We start from the raw sequence: 22,617 nt of genomic DNA, 5'->3' as shown, positions 1-22,617 counted from the left end.
TTCCCTCAATGGCAGCCGGAATAGCCTCTTTAACATGTTGAATGAGTCCCCCTACATACTACAGGTGGCCCACGAAGCCAAGATCAGTCTAATGGAATGGGAAGAAGCCCTAATATGCGATATAATGGTAAGTACCATTTACCACACACTTAATAGTAATTTACGGAGTACAGATGTAGAAGAAAACGACTAAAGTTAATCCCAAAATGAGCTACAACTCATACATACCATTGTCTTCCATTTGCTCTAACACATCTATAATACATTGTTGCTGTTTAGGATAATGCATAAACTCAGCTTGAAAAATGTTTGTCGGGATAAATTTCCCCTTAGGCAACACATTGATCAGCGCTTTGTACACTTCCAAATCCTTGTGCACGCCAAACTCCTTCATGTGTTTCATAGCCGAATAGATAAATTCTACATGTCCACGTCTTTGAACCGAACTATTCTCATATATATGAACCATTTCTAGATACGTTTCTTTACTCTTGTCCTTGATATTCTCGAAATCTTCGGCTTTTATCAGCTGTCTCTTGTATGTGTTGTCCTTCTCCAACAGTCGACGGGCACTATGAATTTGCCTAACGTAATAAAATAAATTCTCTGCATGGTCAGATGGCCTTGTCTTTCGTCGATGCTCGTGTAACACGCATCGCAATTTTGTACATATCATAGGAAAACTCCTCCTATACATTGTCTGCAAATCTCATCACAGCAAATATAAACTTTATCACTCCTCTGGCTTCGGAACATGCCAGATGACACCCATACAGATAAAGTTAATTATTCCACAACACACTGTATAATGTTGTTCAAATATACAACTGTAGAAAAAAAGAACCGATCGTGATTACTAGCAGTGAGAGGTTTATAACCATCTCACACCGCACACCGGCAATACAACCAAGCGTCTTTGACCCACGTTCAACGCTTATATGTAGACAGATGCACCCATTGTCATTTCACACGTCTTCATGGGTAGTACAGTACATGATTCAGGTGTGATAAGGCGATAGCTTTCCACAAATTAATTCAGTGGCCTCGTTTGGACAAAAAAAATTATGACTGGAAAACAAACACCTTGTAACAGTTTTTGATTTTCACTGACTGATGTAAATAAAATTATATTTTTCTTTGCTTTTTTCAGTGTTTGATATAAATACAGCTATGTTTCAGTGCTTGTTAGCTGATTAATATTGGCTGATTTATTTTGAGGGATTTTCCGCAGTGGCTGTGGATTTAGCAACTGTACGTACGAAGAAAAAAAAAACTGTGAAACTCAAAGATATTGCTCGACACGTTAGTGGAGATGTGTTGTTGTGGGAAGAGAGTTATTTTGAATTTTTGACAATGAAGTTCAGAGCAGTTGAATGAGACATTTCATTTTACGTGTGGAGTTTCTCGTTCCTGATTGCTGCAAGAGCTCATAAAAATGACTGATAAGGAATATGCAGGTCTTTCGGTAGGTGATATTTGCTTTGCACTTTGCGCCCATGTTTACGGCACCGCGATACGTATCACTCACAGCTCACACTAAACAACACTACAGCAGTAGTGGCAAAGATAGATTTTGTATTAGGCTTGATAGCGATCTATTTAAAATATGCAGATAAGATAGCACGTGACATATCTTTCTTTCTACAACAGGGCATCCGTTGATGTAAATGATCAAAGCAGATATGCGGTACTTAAATGTACTGTAAATGAAATTGTGAAGAAATCTGTAGGCAACACAGCATCAGATACTATCAGTAATTTTATTTTTTGAACGAATTGAGAAAACACGACACATTGTCAGTCTAAAGTAAGTCAGTTCAGTGTAAGAATGAGAAAGATTGCGTCGCTACCATGGATTATTGTGTTTTTAGAAATCCGTGTTGACTAGTTATGTTTGTTGATGCATGATTGAAATTGTAAACCGAAGTGGTAGTTCATTATACATACAATTATACTTATTCATTGAATTATATTTAGGCACTAGTAATTATCTTCACAGGATTGGCTACTGGCTTAGTACTGTATGAATTTACCACCATGACTGATGCTTAATCAGATTGCAAAAATTAAAGATAATTTATTTTTGTGAGTTAGCTGAATGTGATAAAATGAGATATGTAAAAAGCTATGGACGAGGCTTTTTATTTGCTATGGATTTTACTGTCTTCATAAATTTTGTGCTACTTACATGAATTAAAAGCTTATGAATGTTGGCTGTTTTTATTGTAATAGTTCTTATATGAAGATATTTTGTATCTTATGGGACTACAGGGGTATTGGATGTGCGTTACATTTAAGATAATTCTACACAAAATATTTTTACTCAGGCTGACATGTAATTTCGTATCTCTTTACCCATACACATGCATGAAGACTGTACTTCAACATAATATGTATGTAACGCTGTTAGAGATTTAGAAACCTGGGATTTTTTTACTAGAAATCGCTACATGAGATATGATACAAATAGTAAAGGGTAAGGCAATCAGCCGCAAATAACTTTTATTGCAAATCCGTATTTTGCTCAATGTTTGGAAGTCTTCAGAGCTGTAACAGTAAGTTAAAATGTTAAAGGGACTTTATATATACACACAATTCCAACTGAACTGGTCATGTCGAGGGTTGAGTGCAATCAGTCCTGTTGGGACTTACTGGTTTTAATGTTTTAACTTACATTTACTGCACTGAAGGTGACCACACTGTGACCGAAAGGTGGTTGTGCAATAAACATTATTTGCGACTGATTGCTACAGGGTCACGGCACCACATATGGCCATCGTAAGGCCAGTTCAAGATATGCAACATGTTAACTATGGGGGGAAAGAAAGGTTACTTCAAAATATTGTTATAATATATAATATTGTTTCAAAGACTGTACGTGGGAACAAATGTTCTAATTTTTATCGAAGAAGGGGGGGAAAAAATACAAAAATGGTGTATTTCATCAGTTTTGGCTGTATTAACTATAGCAATGGTCAGTCAGGTCTCCACTTTTGGCCACTGATTGTTATAATAAAACTGGAGAGAATGTAAATTGTTCTTTATACAAGCGTATAAGAAAACAAGTGTCCATAAAGTAAATAGAAGTTACAGCAGTTGAGTGGAACAGTATTGTAATGATTGAACTAGTAACAAATTATTAATTCCACTTTAGGAACCAGAAAGAGGTTTCACCCGTATTAAAAACCCTGTAAGGGTAAGATAACATATCCTTATCATTCAGAGATTCAGATACTTTCTGCTACCAGTTTCTAATTTTTCCCCTGCAATATGAACTCTGGCCTCATTAACATTCAGCATCTTTTACACCAAAACTTTCTCTCTCTCCAAAAAACCATATAATCACTTTTTCCCTGGTTGATTGTTTGCAATGCAGCCTTAGAACTAAACAAATGTGGCTTTTCAATAAGCTTATGCATAGATACATAGTCTCTCCTTAGTAAATGGAACCCCCATGTTGGAACAGTCCAGAACCAAGTCCATCAACATATAACCCCCCCCCCCCCCCCCCCAAAAAAAGAAAAAAATTGTAGTAAGGGCCACACTGCCCAGTAGATTTCTGTGGAAGTAGAGTTGTAATTTAATGTTTTTGCGGCTTTGTGTAACTTGTTTGCAGCAGCAACCGTCATTCCCTTAACAGTAGCCAACAGTGTATTTTTTACATCGCTGACAGAATATTGAAATCTGTTATCCTCAGGGTGTCTAAAAAAACTTTGAGTTAAAAATGTTATCATTTTGTAATTTGTATTGCATATTTTGAAACATGGAAAGGATAAATTACTATGAGATGGTCGAGCATGACTATTAGTTAGGTCTATCTTGGTATAAAAATAACAGAAATATTTTAAATAAACCCACTTTAATAAAATGTGCTTAGTTTCCAGCCAGATATATATTATAGATATTTTTGTATAAATTTTAAAACTTGCCAAAACAGGACACACTCAGCTTGTCTTTTACTTATGGCCATAAGCATGGCAATAACAGGGAACCAAGAATAAATATGGTTCTGTTAATGGCCATAGATGTTTAATAGTATGTGTTCGGGTTGTACGAGACCTTACATTTGTATAAAATGAAACTATTAATACTTGACTTTACCTATGCCCAGATTAAGTTGCAGTAAGTGGGGTAGTGGCCAAACCTGCTATATGGCTGCTGGCAAATCCGTTTCCACGTGGAACCAAACCTGATATAGCACAAAGACAGCATACTGTTAAATATAAACCTAAACAATTACATAGGAGCAGTAGGTGCAAGCTCAGATTAGGAGAGGAAATCAGCCATGTCCCTTAAAATAACCACCCTGGTATTCATCTTAAGTGATTCATGGAATTTGCCAGAAATCTAGATCTGGGTCATCTTTATGTTAAGTAGCAATCTGTCTTCTCCTACATTGTTGATATTCCTACCTGGAGTTTTCATTACTTGATTCTGACAAGAAACATAACTTTTAATTGTGATAGCACACAGGCAGTCAACTATCCTCCCGAAGATGCTTTGGTGACACATGGGAAATGCGTAAATAAGGAATTAGCATGAAACAGTAGTCATTCGTTGTCTTATGCATTTGCTTAATAACTATTGAGCCACTTAGAAGGGATTACAACAGTGTTGATTGACTTTCTTCACGTTTAAAATAGTCTTGGGACCTATAAATTGTAGAATCTTTGAAGAGAGTAAATTAACTTTTCCTGCAGACTTGAATATTTGATGTAGCTTTTGACTGTCATATATTGAAAATTGTATTGAATTACACTTACTTTTTTTTTTTTTTTTACTTATGATAGATCACTTCTCAACAACAGACATTCATTAAGCTGAGTTGAAAAAAAAGTTACAGTCTTAGGAATACCAAAATTTCTTCATCACCTATTCTTGATTCTTCTGCAATACAAGGTCAATACTATTAAAATTTTACAATATGAAGGCGCTGGTGTGGTACCTCAACTAGCTCCTACACATGCCTAGGCCTGCATGCTCACATCCTGTCTCCAAATTATGCAGCTCCTAGCGTCAGTTTTCCTGTAGTTGCTTATCAGTTAGCTTTAAGAGATGTTGCAGTGAGAGAAAGTAGATTTCTAAGCAATATTACAATGCATTTGCCCCTGAACAATGATAGTAGAGCAGTACTTGGAGATTGTTGTGAGTGCTTAGAGAAGACTACGTTGTTAAAGTATGTTCATTGTTTTTTAGAATGGTAGAAAGAATGAAGTTCTGCTCAGATTGTCCTAATTTACTAATGTAGCTGTACTGTGGAAATCAATGAGGGTTCTAGTATCACGCAGAGGAGTACTTGGTATCATCTCCACCTGCATTTCAGTTATGTTAAAAGTCCATGGTACAGTACATTAGAGACGCTTTTTCATAAAATTGTACAATATATTGATGGAAGACTGATAATGATATGACTGAAGGGTAGTTCAAAAGATTTGGTATTAATACAGGTATATATGCCTACCAGCTAGCACAGAGATGAGGAAGTGGAAGAATATTATGAGAAAATACAAGAACTCATCGAGAAAGAAAATAGAAATGCTTGCATTATCGTCATGGGGGACTGGAATGCAGTGGTGGGTGAAGGAAGAGATGAAGATACAGTAGGAAAATTTGGATTAGGAATAAGAAATGAGAGAGGTGAACGACTAATTAGTTTCTGTAAAGAAAATTCATTAGCAGTGGGCAACACATTATTTGAACACCACAAAAGGAGACGTTACACATGGATATCAAACTTGAATAGGGAAAGATATCAGCTGGACTACATCCTGATACAAAAAAGGTTTAGGAACTGTTTGAAGAATGCTAAAGCTTATCCAGGAGCGGATATAAATTCAGACCACAACCTAGTGATGGGAGAAATACAAGTGAAGTTGAAAAAAGTCTGGAAAGGTAAAGCAAAGGAAAGACTAAACATAGAAAGACTCAAAGAGGTAGGAAAGGCATCAGATTTGGAGAACAGATTTATGGAAAAGTGGCAAAGAGGTAGTGTTGATGAAAGTGGTAATGACAAGTGGATAAAAATGAGGGAAGGACTTGTGGACTCTGTCAAAGAAGTACTAGGAATTAGAGTATCCCAAAGCACAAGGAAAAAATGGATAATAGAAAACATGTTGAAAAAGATGGAAGAGCACAGAAAGTGGAAAAGTGTAGAAACTGAAGAAGGCAAAAAGAGGTACAGGAAACTGAATAATGAATTAAGAAGAGAAACTGAAGAAGCAAGAAAAAAATGGATGAAACAGAAATGCAACGAAATAGAGAAAATGGAGAGAGAGGGAAAGTATGAAACTATGTATAGACTAGCTAGTGAGATAGTTTTTGGATGTAAAAGAAAGAGGAATAACATGGAAATAGAAAGAGCGGATGGTACTCTAGCAGAAGAACCACAGGAGGTTTTGAACAGATGGCAAGAATATATTGAATGTCTGTATAAGGGGGATGAAATGCAAAGCGAAATTAAGGTTGAAGAGGAGCAATATGTGCCGGAAGATGGAAAGGGATTTACCATCTTGGAAGCGGAAGTAGAAAAGGTGCTGAAGGAGATGAAGAATAGGAAGGCATGTGGAATATACGATTTACCAGCAGAACTGTTGAAGAGCCTGGGAAACAAGGCAAGAGAAGAAATAGTCTACCTCTGTAACGAGATATATGACAAAGGGGAATGGCCTGAGGACTTCGCTGCAACAGTTATAATACCAATAGAGAAAAAGAGAAACACTAAAAAATGTGAAGAACACCGGTCCAGTAATCTAATTTCTCATGCAGCTAAAGTCTTGCTGAGAGTGTTGAATAGAAGGTTATATGGCAAGCTGGATAGAGGGATTGCAGAGGAGCAGTTTGCATTTAGAAGAGGAAAAGGAACAAGAGATGCTATTGGCCTGCTAAGAACTATAGGGGAAAGATATATGGAAAAGGGTAGAGAAATCTTTGCTGTTTTTATGGATTCAGAAAAGGCTTTTGACAGAGTTCAGTGGGACAAGCTGATGGATATCTTGAAGAGGAAAGGAGTAGATTGGAAAGAGAGACGACTGATACAGAATCTATATTTACACCAGAAAGTAAAGATAAGGATTGGAAATGAAATGTCAGAAGGAAGCAGCATTGGACAAGGTGTCAGACAAGGTTGTTGCCTTTCCCCACTGTTGTTTAACGTATACCTTGAAGAGATTGTTGCGAAAAGCTTAGATGGGAAAAGAGGAATATGTATTGGTGGAAAAGAGAATAGAATGTATAAGATTTGCTGATGACATGGTATTAGTGGCAGAAAGTGAGCGGACAGTGAATAACATGCTGAAGGATCTGAATGAAGCTTGTGTGTAATATGGGATGCAAATAAACACAGCAAAAACAAAGAGTTCTGTCATCTGTACAAGACACAGACTGTCCAATATTAAAATAGGACAATCTACCATTAGCCAAGTAAGTGAATTTAAATATCTCGGAAGCACAATAACAGAAGACTTGAGATGTCACCAGGAGGTGAAAACTCAAATTGCCATAGCGAAGGAGGCATTCAACAGAAAGAGGAGACTCTTATGTGGCAAATTAGATAAAGGACTAAAGAAAAGGCTTGGCAAATGTTTTGTCTGGAGTGTGGCACTATATGGGGCAGAAACATGGACACTGAGATGAGAGGATGAAAAAAGGTTAGAAGCATTTGAGATGTGGATGTGGAGGAGAATGGAGAGAATAAGCTGGATGGAAAGAGTGAGTAATGAAAGAGTATTGGAAAGGGTTGGTGAGAGATGTCTGCTGAAGGTTGTAAGAGAAAGGAAAAAGAACAGGTTGGGACATTCATTGAGAAGGGAGTGCTTGCTAGTAGATGCTTTGGAAGGATTGGTTTGTGGGAGAAGACTGAGAGGAAGAAAGAGATACAAGATGGTAGACGACATAAAGGGAAGAGGAAATTATGCAGACCTGAAGAGGATGGCAGAAGACCGGACAGCCTGGAGAACTACCGTGTGAAAACCTGCCTTTAGGCAGAACACTGATGATGATGATGATGATGATGATGATTTCATAAAATGTATTCACAAATAGTGAATACAATATTACATCAGCCGTATGGTTTACTATAGACATACGAAAATTTGGGTTGGCTCAGGACTCAAACTGGACTTCCTGTTTGTCGATGGCTGTTGCCTCAACCACTTTAGTTATCCATGCACGCCACCTGGGCTGACCCAAACCTGCACACCCCATAGTACTCACACACTGTTCATAGGAGGAGACAATGTTCTTCTTGTCTGTTTCCCATGCTTTAGCGTGAAGTACAGTTTGTGCAGTGCCTGTATTTCAAGTGTATGTATAGTTTGATGCGAATGTCTTTCAGACATGCATGAATATCTGAAGGAACAGACACTGCTGGCGATTTACAGTGATATTAATGATGATATACATTTGTGTTGAACTACACAAATACTGCACTAACTGTAGACGCTTTTTTGTTTGCGGGTAACACACGCCTCGAGTATAGCAGATGTTTTTATCACTTCATGGGAAAGGAAATGTGTGAAAAAATTCACATTGTGTAATTTCATTGTACATAAAAAAAGACTACCTTTTTATTGTGATCCTACATGGAAGACACTTTTTGAGATTTTATTTTTTTATTATTTTTATTCATCCAAGGACCATCTCACAATGGTACAATAATTTTCATTGTAATACGGTGAAAATCAATAGCTGAAGTTGCAGAATACGTATCTACACCCTATAAGGATAGAACTGGTTGTGGGCCATGGCCTTGATGGAGGAACCATCCTGGCATTTGCCTGAGGTGATGCAGGAAAGCCCAAATCAAGATGGGCGGACAGAGTGAACCCCATCCTCCCAAATATGAGGTTTGTGTCTTTAATAGTTGATTGCCTCATTCGATAGGTCCCTATTATACACTTTTCTTTGATTTACACACAATTAGCTTAATATAATTTATAACACATAGTTAGTTAGTTTCATGTTCTATGGACCATTTTGTACAATAAATCATAATGATATTGAACAAGTCATTTTACATTCAGATCACAAAGTAATTTGTAAATACAGCTACAATCTGAGCATTTTTATAAGATGATTTTTTTTTTTACACACACACACACACACACACACACACACACACACACACACACACACACACACACACAGACAGACACAGAGAGAGAGAGAGAGAGAGAGAGAGAGAGAGAGATGTTAGTAAATTCTTACCCACCGCCTTTTACACATTACAGTAACAGAAATTATTCTATGGAATGTGTGTTGTCAAGGCGAAACTTTTTCAGTTTGTTTTCAAATTTTACTTATCTTTCTATCAGACATTTTATATCACTGGGTAAGTGATCAAAAATTTTAGTTGCAGCACTGTGCAATCCTTTTTGTGCCAAAGAAAACTTTAATGTGGAGTAATTAACGTCATTGTTCATTCTGGTATTGTACTTAAGTACATAATTGTTCCCTTTGAACTGCAGTGGATTGTTTGTAACAAACTTGAGTGAGTAAATATACTGTGGAGCAGTAGTCAGAATGGCAAACTCCTTAAACAGATGTCTACAAGATGATAGTGAGTGAGCACCCCGTAATATTCTTACAGCACTTTTTTTTTTTGAGCAATGAAGACTTTCTTTCTTAAAGATGAGTTTCCCCAGAACGTTTTTCCATATGACATGTTGAATGAAAATTTGCAAAATATGTCAACCAACTAATTTGTCTCTCCCAAAGATTTGCAAGGAGTCTTAAGTGCACATGTGGCCGAACTAAATTGTTTTAGGAGTTCCAAACCATGTTGATTCGGGTTTAAATTGTCATAATATGGACACCTAGGAAATTTGAAGTTTCCATCATATTTGTTACTTTCTCTCATTTGTTACACAAGTGAAAGCGATGGTAAGTATATCATTGGTGTAGTAATCCTCGTTTTGCAGAACTTAAGATGTTGTCTTTTTAAAACTGGGGGTGAGACCATTTGCAGAAAACCAGTCAATAATACTTTTAAGAACTTTGTTCACCAGTTTTTCTGTTGTTGTACATATGATTGGATTGATAACAATATTAGTGTCATCTGCAAAAAGAACTAATTCTGCATGTTGTATATTAGACAGAAGATTCTTTATGTGTATGAGGAGTAATAGTGGACCTGAAACGGAGCCAAGGTGGAATCTCATTCAGAATAATGTCCCTGGACTTCACTGGGTGAATTACTAAAGTACAGCTTCATTATCTGTTGGTTTGCTATACCATCAATCACATAAAATTTCAATTTATCCAGGAGCATACTGTGATTTCCTGAGGGTATTAGTGTTGCTCACGTGAGATACTGTTCTAGAATGTATCACCTTCTCACAAATTTTGGAAAATGTCAGCAGTGAAACAGATCAGTAGTTAGTTACATCTCTCCTGTAATCTTTCTTAAAGAGGGGTTTGATAACGACGTATTTCAGTCTCTCTGGAAAAATGCCCCGAGTTAGTGATGCATGCAATATTTCAGAGAAGACCAGGTTTATTATATGAGAACAAATCTTTAGTTGTTGTTGTTGTTGTTGTGGTCTTCAGTCCTGAGACTGGTTTGATGCAGCTCTCCATGCTACTCTATCCTGTGCAAGCTTCTTCATCTCCCAGTATCTACTGCAACCTACATCCTTCTGAATCTGCTTAGTGTATTCATCTCTTGGTCTCCCCCTATGATTTTTACCCTCCACGCTGCCCTCCAATACTAAATTGGTGATCCCTTGATGCCTCGGAACATGTCCTACCAACCGATCCCTTCTTCTGGTCAAGTTGTGCCACAAACTTCTCTTCTCCCCAATCCTATTCAATACTTCCTCATTAGTTATGTGATCTACCCATCTAATCTTCAGCATTCTTCTGTAGCACCACATTTCAAAAGCTTCTATTCTCTTCTTGTCCAAACTATTTACCGGCCATGTCTCACTTCCATACATGGCTACACTCCATACGAATACTTTCAGAAATAACTTCCTGACACTTAAATCTATACTCGATGTTAACATATTTCTCTTCTTCAGAAACGCTTTCCTTGCCATTGCCAGTCTACATTTTATATCCTCTCTACTTCGTCCATCATCAGTTATTTTGCTCCCCAAATAGCAAAACTCCTTTACTACTTTAAGTGTCTCATTTCCTAATCTAATACCCTCGGCATCACCCAACTTAACTCGACTACATTCCATTATCCTCGTTTTGCTTTTGTTGATGTTCATCTTATATCCTCCCTTCAAGACACCATCCATTCCGTTCAACTGGTCTTCCAAGTCCTTTGCTGTCTCTGACAGAATTACAATGTCATCGGCAAACCTCAAAGTTTTTATTTCTTCTCCATGGACTTTAATACCTACTCCAAATTTTTCTTTTCTTTCCTTTACTGCTCGCTCAATATACAGACTGAATAACATCGGGGAGAGGCTACAACCCTGTCTCACTCCCTTCCCAACCACTGCTTCCCTTTCATGTCCCTAGACTCTTATAACTGCCATCTGGCTTCTGTACAAATTGTAAATCACCTTTCGCTCCCTGTATTTTACCCCTGCCACCTTCAGAATTTGAAAGAGAGTATTCCAGTCAACATTGTCAAAAGCTTTCTCTAAGTCTAATCTTTAGTACTGTATTGAAAAATGTATCAAAACCAGATGAGCTTTTATTTTTGAGAGAATTTATAATTTTCTTAATTTCAGAGAAAGAAGTTGGTGATAAATTTGTATAACTGAATTTTATGACAGTTACTTTTTTAACATACTGCTGTGATTTTTACCTTGAACTATATTTAAGAAATGGTTATTACATTCATTTACTGCCTGTGACTCATCATTTATAGCCCTTCCATTCAGTTCATTAGTGATGGTATCCTTTTCTTTCGCTGGTTGTCCTGTCTTTAGTTTCACTACATCCCATATAGCCTTAAGCCTGCTGTTGGAATTATTGATTTATGACATTACGTGCATCTTCTTTGATTTTTTGGAAACTTTTATTAATAATTCTTAGTAGTTTTTGTAGTGTGCAACTACTGCAGTTAGTTGTTAGTTAGTTACTTGTTACATTGATCAATCTCATAGTCACCATTATGATTGGATTGTGTCAAGTGCATCAGAAATGCACATACGGATTGAGATTTTTGAAAGCGTAAATATTTTATTACCTTTCCTATTCTCTTAAATGGCACAAAATGCATATATTATACCTGTTGTTGTGGTCTTCAGTCCTGAGACTGGTTTGATGCAGCTCTCCATGCTACTCTGTCCTGTGCAAGCTTCTTCATCTCCCAGTACCTACTGAAACCTACATCCTTCTGAATCTGCTTAGTGTATTCATCTCTACGATTTTTACCCTCCACGCTGCCCTCCAATACTAAATTGGTGATCCCTTGATGCCTCAGAACATGTCCTACCAAGCGATCCCTTCTTCTAGTCAAGTTGTGCCACAAACTCCTCTTCTCCCCAATTCTATTCAATACCTCCTCATTAGTTATGTGATCTACCCATCTAATCTTCAGCATTCTTCTTCATTAGCACCACATTTTGAAAGCTTCTATTCTCTTCTTGTCTAAACTATTTATCGCCCATGTTTCACTTCCATACATGGCTACACTCCATACAAATACTTTCAGAAACGACTTCCTGACGCTTAAATCTATACTCGATGTTAACAAATTTCTCTTCTTCAGAAACGCTTTCCTTCCCATTGCCAGTCTACATTTTATATCCTCTCTACTTCGATCATCATCAGTTATTTTGCTCCCCAAATAGCAAAACTCCTTTACTACTGTAAGTGTCTCATTTCCTAATATAATACCCTCAACATAACCCGACTTAATTCGGCTACATTCCATTATCCTCGTTTTGCTTTTGTTGATTTTCATCTCTTATCCTCCCTTCAAGACACTATCCATTCCGTTCAACTGCTCTTCCAAGTCCTTTGCTGTCTCTGACAGAATTACAATGCCATCGGCGAACCTCAAAGTTTTTATTTCTTCTCCATGCATTTTAATACCTACTTCGAACTTTTGTTTTGTTTCCTTCACTGCTTGCTCAATATACAGGTTGAATAACTTCGGGGAGAGGCTACAACCCTGTCTCACTCTCTTCCCAACCACTGCTTCCCTTTCATGCCCCTCAACTCTTATAACTGCCATTTGGTTTCTATACAAATTGTAAATAGCCTTTCGCTCGCTATATTTTACCCCTGCCACCTTCAAAATTTGAAAGAGAGTATTCCAGTCAACATTGTCAAAAGCTTTCTGTAAGTCTACAAATGCTAGATACGTAGGTTTGCCTTTCCTTAATCTTTCTTCTAAGATAAGTCGTAAGGTCAGTATTGCCTCACGTGTTCCAACATTTCTACGGAATCCAAAGTGATCTTCCCTGAGGTCAGCTTCTACCAGTTTTTCCATTCGTCTGTAAATAATTCGTGTTAGTATTTTGCAGCTGTGACTTATTAAATTTCACATCTGTGAACACCTGCTTGCTTTGGGATTGGAATTATTATATTCTTCTTGAAGTCTGAGGGTATTTCATCTGTCTCGTACATCTTGCTCACCAGATGGTAGAGCTTTGTCAGGACTGGCTCTCCCAAGGCCGTCAGTAGTTCTAATGGGTTGTTGTCTACTCCCGGGGCCTTGTTTCGACTCGGGTATTTCGGTGCTCTGTCAAACTCTTCCCGCAGTATCATATCTCCCATTTCATCTACATCCTCTTCCATTTCCATAATATTGTCCTCAAGAACATCGCCCTTGTATAGGCCCTCTATATACTCCTTCCACCTTTCTGCTTTCCCTTCTTTGCTTAGAACTGGGTTTCCATCTGAGCTTCTGATATTCTTACAAGTGGTTCTCTTTTCTCCAAAATACCTATAGATTTATTTATCCCTATTCAAGAAATAATCTATGGTATAGAAGGAGTTGTCAAGGAGATGCAATTTCAATTTATTTTTGACACTATTACTGCTGTCTGTCGGACATTTTATTTCATCTGGTAATTTATCGAAAAGTTTTACAGCAGCATATTCTATCCCTTTCTGTGCCAAAGATAGGTTAAGTAGAGGATAGTGTAAGTCTCCACCCCTCTCGCCTTATCACCTCCTCCCTACTCCCATCTCCCACCCGCTGCTAATGCACCCACCTATCTTTCCCCTTCCCTGCTCCTCTCCTTCTTCACCCTCCATCCCCCTCCCCTTTACCCACCACCCTGCCCCACAACCAAGCGACATTGCTCTTGTTGGCGGTCTAGTCCCTGCATGCTCCACCAGACAGCACCCTTCCCTCTCCCACACCCACACCCTGCTATCCCTTCCCCATCCCCACCCCCTCCAGATTGCTGCTTCCATTCCACGCGACAGTTGCATTCCAGTACGAGCTGCCAGGGATGGTCATCACATGTTTGGTGAGGTGTGCATCCTTTTGTGAATTTTTATGTGTGTGCGTTTCGTTTTCTGACAAAGGCTTTGGCTGAAAACTAATGTGTAAGAGTCTTTTCATTTTGCCTTTCTGCAACTTAACATGTCATCTTTATGGCAACTAGCCATCTATTTTTTCCTTATATTGTTGGTATTCCAATCACGGGTTTCCATAGTTTGATTTAGCTATGAGGGTGTTTAGGGTGATTCAAAAAAATTGTTTACAAACTGACATGCCACATCGGGCATACAACGATTAGTAATCTCATAGGAATGGGAGGTCACAAATGCTATGAGAAGCCACTATGGTTACGTGTGGACTGGCATAGTCGGAGACTGGTTATTTGGGCCATACATTTCCCAGACTGACTTGACAGTGCAAGTATCTCGTATTACTTCTACCAGACGTGCCGAATGATGTTCCCATGCCTGTTGGTCACCATATTAGATTTCGCCGCAACAAGGCGCTTCAATACCATGCTTTAGTAATTAATTTTCTTTTTTTGCCATTTACAATGATACTTTTCGTGTGCCAGGATTCATCTCATGTTAATTGATAACCTATTTGCAGGAAATCATTCAATACTTTCTCTGAACATCATTTACCATCTGTTATTGTTTGCCATTGGTTGGTTTGATTAAGATTGTTTGATTACATTTTGTGTGGAGAAAACATAAGTTTTCATGGTTGGTAAGAGAAGAAGAAGTGATAGTGTACATTTTGTGATCATTCCGATGCCTAAAGTTTTTTAAACAGTAACCACACCCCACCCCTATCAATTGGGTGGCCCCCATGTGTGCTAATAGAAAGTAGACTAGTGATGATAGTAGTAAAATCTTGTGAAAGTGGTACATTGAATTTGAGTTCAGTAGTAATATTGAAAATGGAATAGTTGTCAGATTTCTGCATGTTATACTAACAAAATTGTGGGCTTTTTACTGATATTAATTATCACGATATCCACTAAGTAGTTGCAGTTTATAAGTTGACTAATTTTAGTATCATGTTTCAGGCTTATTTTAATGCTCTTAAAAGAAACTGACTGCACCAGTTACATACAGTGTGTTTAGAAATTGTTTATTTGAAATGTTTGATATGTATATGAGATGTGTATTAATTTGATGATTGTCTTTAATAATTGGATGATTTTGTTCATGGACTTATATTTCAGTTTATTCAATAAGGACGTGCTTAACTTTACCTCCAGCAAAGTAGCATTCCTTTCCTGCAGCAGACATATTGTAATGAATTATACATTGTACAATTACAGAATAAATACATTGTAGGCGACTTGCCTACAACAAATAATTGCGTAGCCGTCTGGTATAATGAGTTAACGAAAAAATATTTATTCCCAAAAACTCACAATGAGAAGAAACTAAAAAAACAACAGAGAAGTAACAAAAACTAGGAGACTCTATAGTCTTATGGCAAAGATAAAAACTCTCATGCACTTTTGATATCACTTTGCACCAGACATGAAAATTATCACTGCCACACAGCCCCCCCCCCCCCCCCCTCCCCCCTTAAAGTGCGGAGTTCCAGGGCAGGGATATCTTGATACTTGAATTTTATTCGACATCCAGCTCTGGTGTGCATCGGGTGTCTCAGGGGCGGTGACGTTGTTGTTTGTGGTGGTGGTTCACCTGTCTCAGACGATGTACTGAGCGGTGTTTCGGTATGCTCTGCATCCATCATGTGTTGATGCACAGGCGTGGTGTCAGAGGTCGGAGAGGGTAAAACCCATGCTGGCTTGACACGCTCAATCGATTCCTGTGTCGGAACACCATTCTACATTATGTCCACGGTATGCTTATTTCTACTGAGCACCTGAAATGGGCCCGTATATGAAGGTTGTAAAGGCAGATCTGACTGAGTCTGTTGGCAACTTTACGTGAGAGCAATTGTATAAGTCTTTGTGTACAGACACCTTACGGTCGTCCTCTTGATGACTTCGTGTTTCACGCCCAGCCCAGTCTCTCTTGCGCTTAAAGATAACTTGTGGTCGCTGTAGCGTGAGTAGCTGTGTTCGCAAATCCTCTATTGCAGTTTTTAAATCTCTAATTTTGCTTGAACTTTTTGTTGTTTGTTGCGTAGCGACCGTGGCACAGTTTACTGTTATATCGTCAGTTAGGTCTTGCTGGTAATGGTAGTTACCGTACGTGGCATCTGTCGACGTCATTGCGACTGTTGCAGTAGGCTCGTGCGTCTCGTGGATTCTGTCTGCAGCGAGCATCAGTTTGTCAACTGATCTTTCGTCGCATATACTTAGTGTAGTTCTTACTTGCGTTGGTAGCTGTTGTTGCCATACGTGGAGTAACAGTCTATCAGAGACTGTTGAACTATCTACCAGGCTGCGTAAATGACGCCAGTATTCTGACGGGGTCCTATCTGCCCGTTTCTCGGTGCTGAGTAGAAATAAACACATCACTGCCACAACATTTATGATAGGAGTAAAGGGATTATTCCTTGCTTACATTTGGGTCATTCAATGCCAAGTTACCTAGAGGTTCCATGATGACAAACTATTTTGATGAAATGTTGTGTGAATGTTGTTACATGTTCCCAGTATATCTTAATAAAGTTTCACAATCACCAGTACAGTACTTGCAATGATATGTTTACTTATTGCTTATTTAATCTGACCAGATTATGGCCTTTAGGCCCACTCTTACACCTGACCGAGAAAAACTCACACCAAACATTTTACAAAAACATTTCCAATATTAACAGTAATAATAGTAAAGGACATTTAGAGCGATATAGATTAGCTGAGCACATGTGAAGCTGTGTTTAGTATTTAAAGGAGCAGAGTGCATAAAGGAGGATGGTGCGAAGATGGAAATCACAGTGACAATGTCTGTTAGGAAAGAACATAATATAAGCAGAGGGCCCTGCTAACAAGGGGTAGGGAAAAGCTATGGGCGAAGGGGGACTTCGAAGAATGAGCTGCAAAAAACATGGGAGAGGTGGCTATTGTGATAGAAGGTGGACCATTAACTGTCTTTTCAAGTTTGGAAGGTATTTAATTTCTCTTATGTTTTGAGGAAGATTGTCCCTGACACAGAAAACAATTTAGAGAGTGTTATGTGACTGTACAGAGAGAATTTTACTTCTTTTTGGGAATGAATATTTCTGCTGTGCTGTTCAGGTAGTAGAATAACATCTACATCTATACTCTGCAAAACACCATGAAGTCTATGGCAGCAGATAGCACAAAGAACGATTATTTGTATGTTTCTGTGTGTGCTGTGATTATTCCAATCTTGTCCTCATAGTCCCTATGTGACCAATACGTAGCGGGTTGTAATTACTCCTAGAATCTTTGTTTAAAGCCAGTTCGTGAAACTATGTTAGTTAACTTTCTCAGTATAGTTTATGTCCACCTTCAAGAGTCTTTCAGTCCATTTCTTCAGCATCACTGTAACACTCTCAAAAGGGTTAAACAAATTTGTGACTGTTTGTGCTGCCCTTCTCTCTATACGTTAAATTCCGCCTTCCATCTTATTTAGTGCGGGTCCAAAACATTTGAGTAATATTCTAGAATTGGTTGCATGAGTGATTTGTAAGCAGTCTGGTTTGTAGCCTGATTACTCTTCCCCAGTATTCTCCTCCTCGCCCCCCCCCCCCCCCCCCCCTTGCATGTCCAGGTGTTAGAATAGGCCCAAGGTATTCCTCCCTGTCATAAGAGGCGACTAAAAGGAGTCTCATACTTTTCGGCCCTATGAGTTCAGGTCCCATTCTATGGTTTGACATGCCACTTTTAAAAATCTACAGAAGTGCGGGCCATAGGAGAAAGGACGCCTTACGTGGTGCACAAGTGCCCTTAGATTCGATCTCCTGAATCTCTTGTCATGGCTTTGCGTCTCTACCTGCGATTCGACTATTTGGGTGAGGACACTTTATAGGGAGTGTCGTCTTCTTCTGTTGTCTCGTATCCTCTTTCGCCCCCATGACAATATTGGATTTCACTGCACCCAATGTCCAGCACGGTAGCCAGTCCATTGTGGTGGGGCCATCATGTACCCGTTTGGTGGTAGCCCCATGACAACACGGGGATTGCACTGCTGATGCCTGAGCTGTAAATTCCCCACGTATGCCAAGGAGTAGATGCCTGTCTTTCTGGGGCATCAGGACTCCCGGCAGTGGCCATCGTGCCAGTTGGCCTTTGCTGTGGCTGGGTGGTGCCCGTGGGGACACCCCCTGATCGGAGTGGATGGTATCAGGGTGGATGACCTGCAATGAAGCAGACTAAGTCATCTCTTGCTGGTGATCATACGGCACCAGCAGTCTCCAAGAAGGGCAAGATAGAATACAATGCCGAGAGGTACGACCCTAAATCGTTGCGCTTCCTCGCTACACCTTGGGAGGAATGTAGAACTACAGAACGGAGAGAACCATATTCGCCTCAGTTTTTATTCTGTAGCAGAACCGACGGGGACTCTTTTCTACCGATGAAACATCAATTTGTCGTCGAACACCTTGAGGAAAAGTTTGGAGAAGTGACAGCACTGTCCAAGATGAGAAACTGCGCAGTCTCGACTCGGACAGTATCCCCAGCCCAATCCTGAGCGTTACTCGCCTGTGACAAGCTGGGTGATATTCCTGTTTCCGTCACCCCCCAAAAAGCCTCAACGTGGTCCAGGGGATTATTTTCCACCGTGACCACCTCTTGCAGTCTGACGACGAGCTCCACGCCAATTTAGAACGGCGGGGTATTCGTTTCATCCGGAGCGTTTCCAGGAGACCCAAAAACAAGTGGGTTACTACCACTGCCTTCGTCTTGGACTTTGATGGTGATACATTGTCCGAAAAGGTCAAGGTGATGGTTTATCGCTGTGATGTTAAATCGTACGTCCCTCCTCCTATGCAGTACTTTAAGTGCTCTAAGTTTGGGCACATGTCTTCCCACTGCACTCGAAGCGCCACATGTCGAGACTGCGGACGTCTGCTGCACTGAGATACTCCACGTGTGCCACTTCCCACTTGCATCAACTGTAGAGAGCACCACTCTCCCTGCTCGCCAGACTGCCCAGTACTCCAAAAGGAGCGGAAAATTGTGGAGTATGAGACCCTGGACCAGTTGACTTACACAGAGGCTAAATGTAAATTCAAAAGATTACACACCGTTCGGTTGACGTCGACATATGCTATAGCTACGTCACCATTGCCGTCCCGAGTGCCAGTGTTTACTCACTCTGTGCCACGAACAGTGGGCCTTGTGGGCCTCCAGAATACATCTGCCCCTTTGGTGGTAGGGGGCAAATCTTCCTCCATTCCTCCCAAAGCACCTATTTTGGGAACAAGGCCCCCCAAACACAGGAGGCATCGGTCCCCTTCCCCCAGCCGGAGAAGCAACGGCCTCCTCCTGCTCCCCTCGTGCGGAAGGGGTCCCTCGGGGCCCTCTCTTCCGAGGTCTCCACTAATGCCACGGCGGACACTCAAGAGTGGCTAAAGGATCCAAAAGCTGCCGGACGAAGAGCTTCACGGTCTTCCTCCGCGACTGAAGCTGCTTCGGAGAAATCTTCCCAGCGAGCCCCTAAAGAGAAGCGAGAGAGCAAGCAAACTAAGTAGTAGTCTGCTACGACACGAGACCCTCCGGTGGCCCCGACGCCACCACTCCCTATCAATTCTGCATCTGAGGGTGCAGTGGAGATCTTAGCGTCCCCCGCGGACCTGGATATCACTGATGCCTCGTGCACCATAGAAATGGCTACAAATACTCAGTCGGAGGCAGCAGATGACACTGAGGCGTAACCTGCCTCCTTGCGCATTTCTGCTTTCCCAGCCTCACGATAACGTCATCCTCCAGTGGAATTGCGGCAGTTTTTTCCACCATCTGGCCGAGCTACGGCAACTGTTAAACTTTACACCTGCTTTCTGGATTGCCCTCCAGGAAACCCGGTTCCCGGCAATGTAGACCCCTGCCCTCCGTGGCTATTAGGGATATTACAGGAACTGTAGCAATTATAATAGTGTGTCAAGTGGAGTGTGGGTCTATGCCCTGAACTCGGTATGCAGTGAACCTGTGCCCCTTCAAACCACTCTTTCTAGTTTACGTGTAGCCTCTGTGTAAGTCAGCTGGTCCAGGGTCTTGTACTCCATAATTTTCCGCTCCTTTTGGAGTAGTGGGCAGTCTGGCGAACAGGGGGAGTGGTACTGCAGGTGGGAGGCTCGCACATGCAGTATCTGGGTGCAGCAGACATCCGCAGTCTCGACATATGGCGCTTAGAGTGCAGTGGGAAGACGTGTGCCCAAACTTCGAGCACTTAAAACACCGCATATGGGGAGGGACGTATAGCTGGTAGGATAAGGACGATGCAGGAAATAACTGTCTGCAACGTTTATCTTCCTCCAGTGGTGCAGTACCCCTGAACGCAGTGGCTGCACTGATTGATCAACTCCCTAAACCTTTCCTACTTTTGGGAGATTTTAACACTCATAACCCCTTGTGGGGTGGCACCATTCTTACTGGCCGAGGCAGACGTGTCGAAAATGTACTGTCACAACTCGAGCTCTGCCTCTTAAATACTGGCGCCGCCACTCGTTTCAGTGTGACACGTGGCACATATTCGGCCTTTGATCTCTCGGTTTGCGGTCCTGGCCTTCTCCCATCTGTCCACTGGAGAGCACGTGACGACCTGTGTCGTAGTGACCACTTGCCCATCTTCTTTTCACTGCCCCGGTGTCAGGCCCACAGACGCCTGCCCAGATGGGCTTTAAACGAGGCAGACTGGGAAACTTTCACCTCTGTTGTCGCCGTCGACTCTCACCCACACAGTATCGATGTGGTGCTTGAGCAGGTAACTACAGTGATCATTTCTGCGGCAGACAACGCGATCCCTCGTTCTTTAGGGTGACCCGGTGAAAGACGGTCCCTCGGTGGTTGCCGTAGGTCGCCGAGGCAATTAAGGAGCGGCAGCGAGCTTTACAGTGGCGTAAGTGGCACCCTTCCCTGGAGCACCTCGTAGCCTTTAAAGAGCTCCGTGCCCGCATTCGCCACCTTATCAAAAGGCGGAGAGAGGAGTGTTGTGAGAAGTGTGTGTCGACCATTGGGTGCCGTACGTCACCTTTCCAAGTCTGTTCTAAGATCAAACTAGTTTTTGGGTACCAGACCTCAACAGGTGTTCCTGGTGTTAACATAAAAGGCGTGTTATCTACTGACGCAAATGAGATTGCCGAGCGCTTTGCTGAGCACTGTGCTCGTGCCTCTGTGTCGGAGAATTACCCCTGGCCTTTTGCACTCACAAACGGCGGATGGAAGAGAAAGTCCTCTCATTCACCACACTCCACAGTGATCCCTATAACGCCCCATTTACAAAGTGGAGCTCCTCAGTGCCCTTGCACATTGCCCCGACACAGCTTCTGGGCCCGATCGGATCCACAGTCAGATGATTAAATATCTCTCGTCTGACTACAAGCTACATCTCGTCGTGATATTCGACTGGATCTGGTGCAATGGTGTCTTTCCATCGCACTGGCAGGAGAGCACCATCATACCAGTGCTCAAACCCAGCAAAAACTTGCCTGATGTGGACAGCTATCGGCTCATCAGCCTCAGCAACATTCTTTGTAAGCCGCTGGAACATACGGTGTGTTGGCAGTTGGGTTGGGTCCTGGAGTCAGGTGGCCTACTGGCTCCGTGCCAGGGTGGCTTCCGCCTGGGTCGCTCGACCGCTGATAATCTTGTCCCTCGTGTCTGCCATCCGAACAGCCTTTTCCAGAAGCCAACACCTTTTTGCCGTATTTTTTGATTTATGAAAAGCATATGACACCAACTGGCGACGACATATCCTTCGCACATTATACGAGTGGGGTATCCGAGGCCTGCTCCCAGTTTTTATCCAGAATTTCCTGTTGCTTCGTACTTTCCTTGTCCAAGTTGGTGCCACCCATAGTTCCCCCATGTCCAGGAAAATGGGGTCCGACAGGGGTCTGTATTGAATGTGTCTGTTTTTAGCGGCCATTAACGGTCTAGCAGCAGCTGTAGGGCCGTCCGTCTCACCCTCTCTTTATGCAGATGACTTCTGCATTTCGTACTGCTCCACCAGTACTGGTGTTGCTGAGCGGCGCCTACAGGGAGCCATCCAAGGGTGCAGTCGTGGACTCCAGCCCACGGCTTTAAGTTTTCGGCCACAAAGTCGTGTGCTAAGCACTTCTGTCTGCATCGTACTGTTCATCCGGAACCAGAACTTTACCTTAATGACGAGCTGCTCACT

The 22,617-nt window shown here is 41.1% G+C and overlaps 2 protein-coding genes across 3 annotated transcripts in view; one reads left to right on the top strand and one right to left on the bottom strand.

The window, feature by feature from the left end:
• The window catches only part of LOC124612587 (evolutionarily conserved signaling intermediate in Toll pathway, mitochondrial), a 108,287-nt gene extending 107,259 nt beyond the window's left edge, over window positions 1–1,028 (bottom strand). The window contains exon 1 of the mRNA XM_047140871.1: window positions 229–1,028. Within this exon, the coding sequence (XP_046996827.1) occupies window positions 229–697 (469 nt within the window). The 5' untranslated portion in view covers window positions 698–1,028. The remainder of the gene's footprint in view (window positions 1–228) is intronic.
• Window positions 1,029–1,294: 266 nt separating this feature from the next.
• LOC124613227 (CXXC-type zinc finger protein 1-like) overlaps window positions 1,295–22,617 on the top strand; it is a 92,807-nt gene continuing 71,484 nt past the window's right edge. Inside the window, exon 1 of one of the 2 annotated variants that reach the window (XM_047141901.1) lies at window positions 1,295–1,465. In XM_047141901.1, the coding sequence (XP_046997857.1) occupies window positions 1,436–1,465 (30 nt within the window). In that variant the 5' untranslated portion in view covers window positions 1,295–1,435. Of the gene's footprint in view, window positions 1,466–1,547; window positions 1,808–22,617 lie in introns of those variants that run through there. The other variant, XM_047141902.1, reaches the window with a different exon arrangement.

This window comes from Schistocerca americana, chromosome 4, assembly GCF_021461395.2.
Source record: "Schistocerca americana isolate TAMUIC-IGC-003095 chromosome 4, iqSchAmer2.1, whole genome shotgun sequence".
Lineage (NCBI taxonomy): Eukaryota > Metazoa > Arthropoda > Insecta > Orthoptera > Acrididae > Schistocerca > Schistocerca americana.
Note: the sequence above shows the minus strand (reverse complement) of the source record. Positions and strands in the feature narration are given on the sequence as shown.